Below are 13647 nucleotides of genomic sequence, written 5' to 3'. Positions count from 1 at the left end.
ATAAAACAGAAGGAATTCAGTTTGTTAAATGTTTTCTTATGATACATTACATTACAAGCACGGTGGGTTTTTAACATATTATATAGCTAATTAATAAGACACTTGCAATCTATCTTACATATAATTTGCATGTCCACAACCAACCTGTCTTCCTCTTCCTCCCTCCCTCCCTGGTTTATACCTATTTAAATACTAGATCAGTCTAGTCACTGTATGGATCTGATGAAGTGAATTCCAATTCACCAAAGTTTATGCTTTTTTAATATGATGTGTTAGCTTTCAATTTTACTTTTTTGCTACCACAAACTAACATAGCTCTCTCCTCTATGTCTACCCAATATATCCTTTTGCATTTATAGCTGGTCCTTGATTTCCCAGCAGTCATTTAATGACCGTTCGAAGGTACAACAACTTGGAAAGGATGCTTTAGTGCCCATAAAGCACTGCCCATTATAAAATTGCACCACGCCCTCACCCCCTACAGTCACATGATTGCAATCTTGATACTTGGCAACCTGTTCACTTACAACCAGTTGCCAAGCCCCCCAAGATCATGTGATGCCACTTGCAAATGTCTCTGCCAGCTTCCCCAGAATGTCAATGGGGAAGCCAGAGGGGAAGGTTGCATGCTGCTGCCACCTGACACAGAGCTGAGATTTCATGTGGTAGACAGCTCTTTGAGAGAGACAATCTGCTTAACTACCACAAGTGAGAGTGTCAGGTTTGCAGGCACTGAACAAAACTGTCACATGGGCAACTTGCTTAATGACTACTTCACTCAAACAATGCAGATTCTAAGTGGAGGACTACCTGTTTGTAACTTCTGTTTTAAAAAACTCATTTTAACTCCGGAGAAGTTTGGCAAACACAATAAGGATATGTACACTTTGGTGCAAGTGAATCATTATCTACAATGTCGTTAACTGCACTGAAAAACAGCACTGAATAATCAACAGCTGTCAATATATAATCATTGAGCATAGTACAAGTAGTCCTTGGCTTATCACAATTGAACCCAACATTTCTGTTGTCAAGTGAGACATTTAAATGATTTTTGCCCCATTTTACAACTTTTCTTGCCAAAGGTATTAAGTGAATCATTGCACCTGATAAGTTAGTAACATGGTTGTTAAGTGAATCTGGCTTCACCATTGATTTTGCTTGTCAAAAGGTGGCAAAACATGATCACATGACCTTGGGACACAGCCAAGCATCTGAATTCTGATCACATGAACATGGGGATGCTACAAAGGTCCTAAGTATGAAAAATGGTCATAAGTCACTTTTGTCAGTGCCGTTGTAACTGGTCACTAAATGTAGTTTTAAGTTGAAGACTAACTGTACAGACTATTATTGCTTTACGCTCCCTGAAAGACTCATACTGTAGAATGAATTCAAAGAGTGAAACATTGAACCAGTGGAAAAACTGGGGTACGCTGTCAAATTTTGTAACTTAAATGCATTAACAAATGTTTCAAATCTTGCTCTTCAACACTATGTTACTGAACTATATTTTATTCTGTTTCATGCTTTAGGTACAGTGAAAGCATTTTCTCCATCTTATCTACAGCTGTATATCTAATGTGTATGGTTATCATGACAGATAAAAGAAACAGAAGAATCATAGGGGTCCTGAATCCAATTTATGAAATATATAAAACCTAATTATTGTAATTATACTAAGTTATCGTATCTTAATATATCACTCATGCTTGAAATAAACATGTATCAGTAAAATTTCCTGCTGTTTTTTTTCTATCATACGATGTATTTTATAGACAATTTTGATGTGGAGGATAGATGATATAGATATATTTTCTATACATACTGTTTTCTAGAAAGGATTTCCACAAGATTACAGACCTTTCAACTAGTGACAATGTTTTAATTTTCAATAATGTGATTGGACTTTTGCTTCATTTGTGCATTAAATAAAGTATTAGCTTAATTTTAAATGCAATAAGTTAAACATAAATTTCACTTAAAAGAAAACTTACTGAAAAATACATATAGCAGTGCCAATAAGCTCAGCGCCACTGCTATTCCAAGTTTTTCATCTACAGTAAATGCAAGCAACAAGCCAAGGCCACCACATAATGAAAGTGAAAGGAACACAATAAGCCAGGAAAATTGGAACAAAGGTTCAATCTGCTGTCCTGCAAATGTTTTCATTTCATCTAAAAAGAGAGAAATAATTTTTAGTCAACATAAAATTTTCTAGATGCTAATTTCCCTTAAAACTAAAGATGATTCACTTGTTATTGTTGAGGTCTTTTGGAAATCAAAGTGAATTTTCCATTGAACTATAGGGTTGGAAGAAACTTTGGTGTCAAACTCGCAATGTCATGTGACATGTCATGATGTATTGTGACTTTTTTCTCATTGCCGTCCATGGGGTGGGCGTGGTTTCGGCATGTTAGATATAATGATGCTCTCCAATTTTCATGTTCTTGTTTACTTTAAATCAAATGAACAGGACAAAATCTAGAAAGATACAATTGTAATTTCCTAGTTACTTAATGTTTTGGATTACCATTAAAATTGTTTATTCTTTGAAATAATTATTTGAAATTGTTTTGTTTTTGTTTTTTAATTCACTGTTTGCCACCTACAGTTGCAACATCTGAAATGGATGGCTGTATACATTGTTTAAATAAATACATTTTTAATTAAATGAAAATCAAGTAACCTTGAGATAGCCAGCAAATCAATATAATAGTAATAATAACAGTAACAATAATAGTAACAGTAATAATAATAATATATTCAAATTGAATATTTACCTTCAAGTTTCTTGAGCAAGAAAGATTTGCCACTTCCCCACTGGGCATATAGCCCAACACAAATCGGCGGCTGCATTGTTGGTTCACTAAGAATATCAGCTAATGCACTGCTGTAAAGATCATAACCCAGCATATCTCCATCTGATTCAGTAGGAGATAAGTGCCCTGCAATACAAACAAACTTGTAAAATCATCTTTTTTTGCCCTGTTCCTTTATTTACTAATACCAAATCATAGCCAGCCAGCCAGCTTAAGTAGCTATTCTATAAAGACAAAAGCAATAGTCACATGTTTATTTTCCACTCCCATATCAAGAATAAGAAACAGATTAATCTAAGAGGTAATTCTTCTTGACTTTCATCCTCAGTTACTCTACACCAGAAATGGCAAGCTGATTATGTGAAAAAACCCCATCAACCCTCCAGTTAGCATGGCTAACAGCAAAGAAATTTGAAAGATATGCCCCAAACTATTTAGAGGTCATCAAGCAGTCCACCTGTCTATTCAACCTATGGCTACTGAATCCTCTCTTAGTAGTCAGGTTTTTACTTGGTGCTAAAAGGTAGAAAATATCGGAACTAATCTAGTTTCCAAGAGAAAGACATTCCAAAGCTGGAGTGCCAGAATACAGAAAACTTTCTTGCTATTTAAATCATGGAGCAAAATTCATAATGTCATACATACACCACCCAGAGTTGCCTTGTGTGTGATGGGTGGTCATATAAATGCGATAATAACAAATGACATTACAGATGGTCTAAGCACACTCAAACACAGATTTTTAAAAACCAAACTAAAAAAGCTAGCATGTCTAAACAAAGCTAAATTAATATTTCTTTGATTTTAAATTGGTTTAGCATGATAGGAATGATTTTGGCTTCCTCCATCCAAGAAGCCTGGAAGAGTTTGTAGACTTTTGGATGTATAAACTACTGTTTGGATCTACAAAGTATGGATTGAAATCAGAAAAGTACTTTGTAAATCCAAACTACTTCTGTATCTATAAACTGTACTGATAGACATTAAACACAATTTTAAGTCCAGGCAACATGCCATGTATTTTTAATTTAAAAAGCAGATTAAAACCTGTTTAAAATTCTCCAACACGTATAGGAAGAAAGATATGCACAAGAGCAGGAAGAGGCTAGACTATTTTAATATATTTTTAAACAGCATTTATCATTACACTAAAAAAAATAGCTACTGCTGGGCTGACATTTTTGCATATTTAATCGTTAAATGGTTGTTGTTTTTTTGGCATTCCAGAAACATATATTTCAAAGTATCAGAAATATTTATATTTTAAAAAATCCTTAATACTTACTAGCACCAAAGATTTGAGTTAAAATACTTTTCTGATGGCTGCAATCAATGTTGTAAGGGGTTTCACCAGCTTTATTAGGCCTATAAAGTAGCCTGCCATCTTTAGGATTTCGTAAAAGCAATTCTGCAAGCCTACGGCTCCTGCCACGAATAGCAATATGAAGTGGAGTGTCTCCTTTCTGTAAGAGTTGTTGTAAGTTAATAGATGCAGAAGCATATGAGAGCTATAGAGATTTAAAGACAAAATGCCACTTGGAGCACAGTGTATACCTGTCAAGAGTATCTTATAGCAACTGCATCTTTTCTACAGCTATTTTGTTAAAGTGTTCCTGAAAAGCGTCGTCCATGAACACGCCAATCATAATTTTTTCTTGAATCTGGATTTCTTTCTATAGTTTTACTTCCATAGCTCATATTCAAAAGCTCAAGTTATGCTTCTCCCATTCCTTTATTCCTTACAAAAGTAATGTAACTTATTTTCTTTAAATGATTTGTTTTCTCACATTGTTATATTCTTACCAAATGAGAAAAGTTTACAAAGTCATTTTTTAAACAGATCACTTTTTTCCCTTCATTAAAAGTATTGAGGGTCAGCCCTCCACCACTATTTTACTTTTAACTTTTCACATTGCTCAGCAATTAGACTTTACCTTATCTACAGCAGAAACTTTTGCACCTTTGTCCAGTAGAAGCTCAACTATTTCAATATTTCTCATTTTGGTTGCCTTTATAAGAGGTGTTTCACCATCCTAAAAGTTAAAAGAGAAAGAGCTAGCAAACAGTTGAAGAACAGATAAAGAACATTTAGCATAAATATTTTTTAAAAGCCAAATTATGTTTCATGACAAAAGCCTTTTCCAACAAAAAGTTTTGAAATGTATTATAATTTAGCCACATTATTTTACTAGCTTTTAATTATATCAACAACTGTTGAACTACGTATGTTTTAATCACTGCAAGTATACAAACCAGCTGAAATTAATTCTTGGTTAATTTGATTATGTGTCATCAAGTTGGTGTCAACTCTTAGTAACCACTTAAGAGTATCCCCAAAGTGCCCCTTCAAATCATCCAATAGTACACCCATGCCACTGTAATTGAACCCATCTACTTTACTTCTGATCATTCTCTTATCCTCTATCTTTCCCAGAATTATGAGTTAGTCTTCACATAATGCCATTTGTCTGAAATGGTATAGGGTTTCCTGCCTTAGCAGGGGGTTGGACTAGATGACCTCCAAGGTCCCTTCCAACTTATTATTATTATTGTTATTATTAATGTATGCAAACTATGATAATTTGATCCTGTCATTTGAACTGTGAATGACATTCCTAGACATGTTCAATGATCCATTTTTTTCTGTAATTTTTAGTTTAAAAATATCACTCTTTAAATCCTGCTTCCACAAAGTATTACAAGAAAAATCATTGTCTATAAAATTCTGTGCTCAATAATAAAATTTTCTATTTTTATTATTATCTATAAGCTCTGCCTACACTTTCTTTAAAATTCAACTTCACTACATTTTCATTTCTGTTCTGTATCTCTAATACAATTTTTGATTACTACCTTCTATATTTCTGTTATCTTAATCCCCTCATATATCTCTATGTCACACTCTATAGAACTATCCATCTTTTTCTACAGTTTATCTTTTATCTTTTTTTATTTTCTGTTTTCTATTTCTGTCCTGGCAAAGTCTTTTCTTTTTCTTCATTTTTTTTTCTTATTTGTTCTTTGCTGGGCTTCTTTATTTTTCTCTTTCAAATCTTTGCTCTATCTGAGCAAAATGGCTCCAAGAACTTTTATCTCTCACCAGTCTGAGGGAAGGAAATAAACACCTCTCTCCTCAGTTTTCTCAGCTGCTGCCTCATTTCCTGGTGCCTCTTCTCATCAGGGCTACCTAGCTTTTAGTTTGCTTTTTTTGTGTTTCTGTTTATTTAGCCTTCATGAGGCATGTGGCTGCAGAGCTCTCAGGTAGCCATCTTCTTTTCCCTCCTTTTCTTTGCCTAACACTTCTGTCTGACTGGCAGTTGGACCATCCTCACAATAGGGAGGGTCAAGAAGGAAGAGAGAAGATCCTTTTAATCTGCTCAGACAATCTTGCCCTCTACAATCCTCAATAAATTACGTGATTTTATTCCAGTTTCCTTCATTTTCCATCAATGAAATTCACTGTGATTTCTGGACTTCAAAGCAATTTCTGTTGTTCTCCCTAAAAATGCTGAGTATGCACTCAGGATCACGTTGTGGAATCTGTTTAGCTGTTTTTTATTACTTTTATTTATTTATTTTGCTTTAACTTGACTTGGAACTTATAACCAAGTTCTTCCATTCCCATCTATTTTGCAGCTTCTCTTTCGACATACCATTCTCCAATCACAAGCAACATATCTTACTTGTATGTTCTGTTTATTTCAAACTGAACTTGACCATAAAACTCGTCAATCTCCTCTTCCTCTGCATCAGTGGATTCATGAATCAAGAAAAACTGCCATATTAAAGTCTAACTGATATTACTGGATCACTGACTGCATTTTATCCAAATACTATCATCACTATATCCTTCCCAATTAATTTATAGGCCAACACTGGGAGGCCTACAATTAATAAAAAAAATCACAGAGGACAAGAAATCATATCAAAACAACATATAAACCATAAAATCCATCATTCTATCCCAAACCCTAGTAGACCTGACTAATAGCTCCCAAGGTGGGAGTCACACTGAACTGGCATAGTTTTCATAGTTAAGTCTAAGTGCCTGCAATCACAAGAATAAATACATTTTATTTTACTGTTACTGGTATATATATATTTAATAAATACATATCACACTTCTAAGAAAATCAGTGCAGGTTATTGCTATTTAAACAGAAATGTTATTAAATAAGGTTCACGTTTATTATTAAATAAAGTTTAAATAAATTTATTAGTAAAAACAAAAATAATAACATTATAGACCAAAATCATCCATTATAAAGCTTTTTCAGGCTTAGAAACCATGAATTATATACTTACCTTTGTACATATTTCAGTGTCTGGATTACACTGCAAAATATCTCTTACCATGGTAGCATTTCCCTTTTCAACAGCCCAATATAAAGCTGTTTTATTATCCTATAAATGAATAACATATATGATTAACATTTTAAAAGTCAGCTGTATTAACTTCATAAGCCAAATGCAGCTTATATGTGTATTGTTTAAATACAAATAACTCAGTGGTTTTATTCAGGATGGAAATGTATATGTAAGTAATCTGCCTAAAAATTAGAATATTGTTATTACTATACATATACTTGTTATATTTAAGCAATAAGTTTATCAGAGTATACCCATACTTGATTAAAATAAATTGCATGCTCTTATTGTTCACATAGAATGATGTAAATACAGGTAGTCCTCAATTTACAACCACAATTTAGCCCAATTTAGCTTGTTGCTAAGCAAGGCATCTGTTAAATGAATTTTGCCCCATTCTACAATCTTTCTTGCTGCAGTTGTTAAAATCTGGTTTTTCCATTGACTTTGCTTGTCAGAAGGTAGCAAAAGATGATCACATGACCCTGGGACACTGCAAGTGTCATAAATATGAACCATTTTCCAAGCATCTGAATATTGATCATGTCACTATAGGGATTCTAAAATGGTGTAAATGTGAAAAATGGTCACGTCACTTTTTTCAGTGCTGTTGTAACTTTGAATGGTCAGTAAATGTACAGTTATAAGTCGAGGACTACCTTTAGCACGCAGCAGTAGCTAAGTGTCAAAACAACTGCAGGTAGTCCTCAATTTATGACACAATTGAGATCATAATTTCTGTTGCTAAGCAAGGCAGTTAAGTTAGTTGTGGCTAATTGTATGACCTTTTTTACCATAGTTGTTAAGTGAATCACTGCAATTGTGAATCACATGGTCATTAAGCAAATCTGGCTTACCCAATTGACTTCGCTTGTCAGAAGCCAGCTGGGAATGAAGCAAAAAGTAATCATATAACCCTGGGACACTACAACCATCATAAATACATGCCAGTTGCGAAGTATCTGAAATTTGATCATGTGACCATGGAAGTGCTGCGACAGTTTAAGTGTGAGGACCAGCTGTAAGTCATTTTTTTCAGTGCCATTGTAGTTTTGGTCACTAAATTAATGGTTGTAAGTCGAGGACCACCCTGTACACTGTAGATAAATGATGAAACTATCTGTTCTACATTCTAATGTAGAAACAATCTGCAGTAAGCTTTAAGAAATATACTTGCAAGAGTCAAACATTGGGATTTGCTATGAGTATTTTTTCCCCAGAATTTCAGTGTTATCTGAGAATATGTCTCCTATCTACAAGGGATGCTTCTGCATTCTCCAAATGGCACATTCAGAAGCATATAACTAAACAGAGAATTACTTACCTGACCTCTAATGTCTATATCAGCGTATTTATGAAGTAATGCTCTCACAATTTCAACGTGACCACCTCTGACAGCCCCAATCAGCACGGTATCTCCACTCTGAAATTGGCATACAACAGATATTCCCAAATTAACTTTCAATGTGTCATAGCACACGTAAATAAGGCAACACTTCTATGCAACGCAAAGGCGTACTCACTCGATCAGGAATATTCACATAAGTTCCTGCATCTAGGAGATCCTGCACAATTTCTATGTGTCCCTCCTTTGAAGCAATCATCAAAGCTGTATTTCCATCTTTATCTGTTAAGTTCACATTTGGATTTCTTTTCAGGATTTCTTTCACTGAATCTGTAAAGCCACCTTTTACTGCTACAATAAGAGCAGTCATAGAATTCTGTGAGGGAATAAAATACACTTACTAGCATGAATCAATAGATTTTCTTTTAACGTATTCATTTCTTCAATACAAAATGTAAATGTACTGGATATTTTCCTACTGCTTTTTTCCCAAATGCTTCATTTTGATGAGGTAGCAATAACAAGAAATTCCACACTTCTCATCTGTATTATTGCCAGTAAGATTATCTTTCTCCTTCAAAAATTTACCTAGTGTGTTATAAGATTTTCTCTTTCTCTCTCATTTTTTAAAATCTCCAGCTGGGAGAAGATATTATTGTATCAATAACTAGCAAATGGGATCAAGGGTCTGGGGGCTTGTTCCTCTCTCCATCTCATCTCCCTCCTTTCCATCATCCCTTGCCCCAGAAGCTAGTCTTTTTTTAAAAATGCTTCCATTGCTGGGAGCACCTAGGGATTTTTTAGACTTCTTTCCCTCTCCATTTTTAAAATTACTAATTATATTAAAAATTATAATAAAAACTAATGCAAAGAAAAAAGAAAAAAAGAAAATAGAAGGTGCAGAAAACAAAAAAGAGAAAAAATAGAAAAAAACTAATTTACTGTATGTTGGGCATAGAGAAAGCAAAAGCAGCTGATCTTTCAGCAGAACTGAGACAGCATGTTTCCTTATACGCAGAGTGCTATGAGCCTGTGTTTGACATGGACAGCAAAGCCTCCACTACTCAGTTCTTGGTATTTACTTCCCTGGTGTGTTGCATGATGTCTAGATTCCCTTGGATAACTGAGGAAACTTATAAATTGAATACAATTAATAAATGTATTGCTTTTGTTTAGAAATATATTTTAACTAGTATTTTTTAAAAATAAAAGTTATACTCACAGCTCCTTCCTGATCTACATCTGCTCCCATCTGCAACAAATACTTTACACAGTCCAGATGTCCTTTTCTTGCTGCCCATATCAATGGTGTAGTACCATACTGGTAGAAAAAATACGCATTTTATACCTCTGAAAACTATAGTTTGATTGCTAAAAGCTGCTTCAAATAGAGATGACAAACATCAAAAAAATTATAACAGGTGAGCGGGCAGAGATGAGATATTGCTATTAAGAGCAGGATTTTAGGAGGAAGATTAAAAATCTTTACATGATGTAAAAATGTAGCATGCAATCTCATTAGTACCAAAATGTTTATAAGCTAAAAGAACTACAAATCTGACACTCTAGCACTGTAGAGATAGTATATACCTATATATTAGATAGATAGATAGATAGATAGATAGATAGATAGATAGATAGATAGATAGATAGATAGATAGATAGATAGATAGACAGACAGACAGACAGACAGACAGACAGACAGACAGACAGACAGACAGACAGATGGATGGATGTGGAGGGACAGAATACAAGAGAGAGAGAAAGAAAGAAAGAAAGAAAGAAAGAAAGAAAGAAAGAAAGAAAGAAAGAAAGAAAGAAAGAAAGAAAGAAAGAAAGAAAGAAAGAAAGAAAGAAAGAAAGAAAGAAAGAAAGAAAGAAAGAAAGAAAGAAAGAAAGAAAGAAAGAAAGAAAGAAAGAAAGAAAGAAAGAAAGAAAGAAAGAATGAATCTAGGATTTTTCAAAAGTTGCCAAAATGCTTTATATCACAGCTAATTAAATATTCTTAAACGGCTAAAAAAATAATGAAATACACCTAAAGGACAAAACCCACTGGCATTTAGATTAGCTTAAACCAAATAATATCACTCTAATAAATGTTTATATACTAGGGTCTGGACACAAATAGTTCACAGTGTTCTGTAAAGAATTTAAAAATGGTTCCATATTTTAAATTTTAAAATATACTGTACTCCACTGGTTCATGGTAAAAAAATGAAGTGTTTGACGTTTTATTCAACGATTCACAGTAAACATTTTTAAATATAACTTTACCATTAATTATTAATAGGTGAACTGATAGTTCAAGGTACAAAAATTTAATGCACGGTAATTTTCACTTTTTAACAAAATTAAGTTCCAGCCTTAAGCAAATGCTTTCATTTTACCTTGTCAGAGCAGTTGACTTTACCTCCGTGGTGCAGCAACAGTTGCACTATACGAGAATGGCCTCGACCTGCTGCCCAAATTATTGGATACACACTATATTGCTTAAAGAAAAACAATTGAAAACGGTAAGAATAAAATGTTATCAGCTCACCCCAGTTATCAGGTATGAATCAATCCAGTATATTAGAAATAAAATGAAAAATAAAGCAATTTTTTCTTAACAAAAGTTCACCTAATCATGATAGCTGATATTAGAAAAAAGTATAGAAATATATTTTCATCAACAATAGCAATTAAATAACAATATTCTATCTCTATTGACAGAATTTAATTTGTACAAGTTTTTCAAGCACAGCTACAAAATACAGTTAACAGTCTACATGGAACAAGAACTCCTGAGCATGGAAGCAAGTTCTCTTCTGCGTAATCAACATTCCTTTTAATGTTGTTGAAAGCAGCAAAACATGGCAGAGTGTGTCTTTTTTTATATGATTGACAATTTCTATTATGAGGGGTCTTCGGTGCTTTCTAAACTTGGTTGTTTTCTTACAAACATTTCATTACCCAAATACCACCATGTACCAATATTCACTTTTATCGGTAATTTCTATTATCTTGAATTAATTCTGCAGGTAACTAGTTATATAATGTTAAATTAAAATTATTGTTTTAAAGTGCAATGAGACATTTTTAAAAGCATTACAATAGTCCTCGTTAACAACTGCCTCAATTAGCAATCATTCATGTTTACAATGGTGAGGAAAAGGAACTTTATGACCAATCCTTGTATTTTCAACCTTCACAGGCCTGTAAAGCAAAGGAAAACTGAAGCAAGATCATAAGCACAGTTGCAATTTCACTTAGCAATCACTTTGCTTAATGATCGAGTTGCCAGTCCCAGTTGTAGTCATTAAACAAGGACTACCTATAGTCGTTTAGAGGGTAATATCAATTTTACTAAAAAGGACTAATGCTAGACTAATAGCCAACAGAATTTCAACCTCACATTCTATAATTATCTAAATAATATTATTTAAGATAATTACAAATGTAAACTGATATAATCTTAATATTTGAGTGCAAAAAGGGAAAAAGAAAACTTACTATGCCAGTGATGTTTGGATTTGCTCCTCTTTCAAGAAGCAGTTCAGCTACTTCAGTACAACCTTTGTAGCATGCCCACATAAGGGCTGTCCATCCTCCCTAAAAACCATAACAGAAAATCATAATGTTCCTACAATTAAACAAAGAACTAAGCTACATAATTGCTGAATTAATCTTCAAGACGCCAATATATATTCATTTCCAAGGGAACACAAAAAGTGTTGTGTTGCAACGAAAACAAAATCTAAGGACCTTAAAGATTAATAAATGTCTTAGCATATAAGATTTGGGATCCATTTCATCTGAAGTACAGAGCATTACCTGCACTTGTGATATCTATATAATAAATACAACTCCACATATAAACATGCTCAAGGTTGACTCAGCCTTCCATCCTTCCGAGGTAGGTAAAATGAGGACCCAGATTGTTGCGAGCAATAAGCTGACTTTGTAATAATGCCACTTGGGGGGGAGGCGAAAGCCCCAATAAACAGACATATACATGGAATGAAGGCTATTGCTAAGCACATTGATTTGTGCTTTAGACTGTAAGCCGCCCTGAGTCTTTAGAGAAGGGCGGGATATAAATGGGATTTAAAAAAATGTACGCACACACACACAACTTCCACTCAATCAAGCTTAGCCCTTTCTACATGCTGATTTTTTTTACACACACTCATAGTAAACAAGAGAGAAAGGAAATGCATGTAATAAGGCAAAAGAAAGAGAAATGCAAAAAGTATAAGTGTTATTTATATAAAATCTGCCCATCTCACAATAGAATTCTAGGCAGCTTATAACACTAAGTAGTACTGTAAATATTACCTTTTTGATGGGGTTATTCACTGAACAGTTACGGTACTGATGGACAGTGCATTTTTAAATTTCCTTTAAAGTTCCCTTACTCAAAAGCGACTACTTCTAGGATCATTTATACATTTAAAATGTTCCCAATTTTTAAATAAACCACTTTTTATATCAGACTTGCATTCTATTATTTTTTTCGATCTAATGCATTCTATTATGTAAAACATCTATATGAATTTCTGGCATTACTCTCCAAGAAAGACAATAACCAAACACTATTTATAACATACTCAAAATCAGTTCTAACATCATAATTAAAAAGAGCTAAATAGCACAGAAGTGATGCAGTGGCTCAGTGGGTTAGGACGCTGAGCTTGTCAATCAGAAGGTCGGCAGTTTGGCGGGTCGAATCCCGAGTGCTGCGTAACAGAATGAGCGCCTGTTACTCGTCCCAGCTTCTGCCAACCTAGCAGTTCGAAAGTACATAAAAATGCAAGTAGAAAAATAGGGACTACTACGGTGGGAAGGTAACAGCGTTCCGTGCGCCTTTGGCGTCTAGTCATGCCGGCCACATGACCACGGAGACGTCCTCGTCCTCTTTGGCTTTGAAACGGAGATGAGCCCCTAGAGTTGGAAATGACTACCACGCATGTGCGGGGGAACCCTTACCCCTACCTTAAATAGCATAGAGGTAATTCTCAAGACCGGGACTGCCATCATTAGCAGTTGGAAAGTGCAATGTCATGAGGGCATCACTTAGCAGTGACAATCCCAGCTGTCATAGTAACCTTATGCACATTCAGTTGAAAGCAA

At 34.2% G+C, this 13647-nt stretch overlaps 1 protein-coding gene across 2 annotated transcripts in view; it reads right to left on the bottom strand.

Annotated features, from left to right (window-relative positions):
- The window catches only part of KIDINS220 (kinase D interacting substrate 220), a 67210-nt gene that overhangs the window by 41472 nt on the left and 12091 nt on the right, over positions 1–13647 (bottom strand). For both annotated transcript variants that reach the window (XM_081346398.1, XM_081346399.1), the window contains exons 5-14: positions 12028–12126; positions 10923–11024; positions 9758–9856; positions 8714–8911; positions 8515–8613; positions 7128–7226; positions 4757–4855; positions 4108–4285; positions 2784–2948; positions 1998–2177 (exon numbers count right to left, since the gene is read on the bottom strand). In XM_081346398.1, the coding sequence (XP_081202524.1) occupies positions 1998–2177; positions 2784–2948; positions 4108–4285; positions 4757–4855; positions 7128–7226; positions 8515–8613; positions 8714–8911; positions 9758–9856; positions 10923–11024; positions 12028–12126 (1318 nt within the window). The remainder of the gene's footprint in view (positions 1–1997; positions 2178–2783; positions 2949–4107; positions 4286–4756; positions 4856–7127; positions 7227–8514; positions 8614–8713; positions 8912–9757; positions 9857–10922; positions 11025–12027; positions 12127–13647) is intronic.

This window comes from Vipera berus, assembly GCF_964194415.1.
Source record: "Vipera berus genome assembly, chromosome: 1".
NCBI lineage: Eukaryota > Metazoa > Chordata > Lepidosauria > Squamata > Viperidae > Vipera > Vipera berus.
This window is presented reverse-complemented; position numbering and strand designations above follow the sequence as displayed.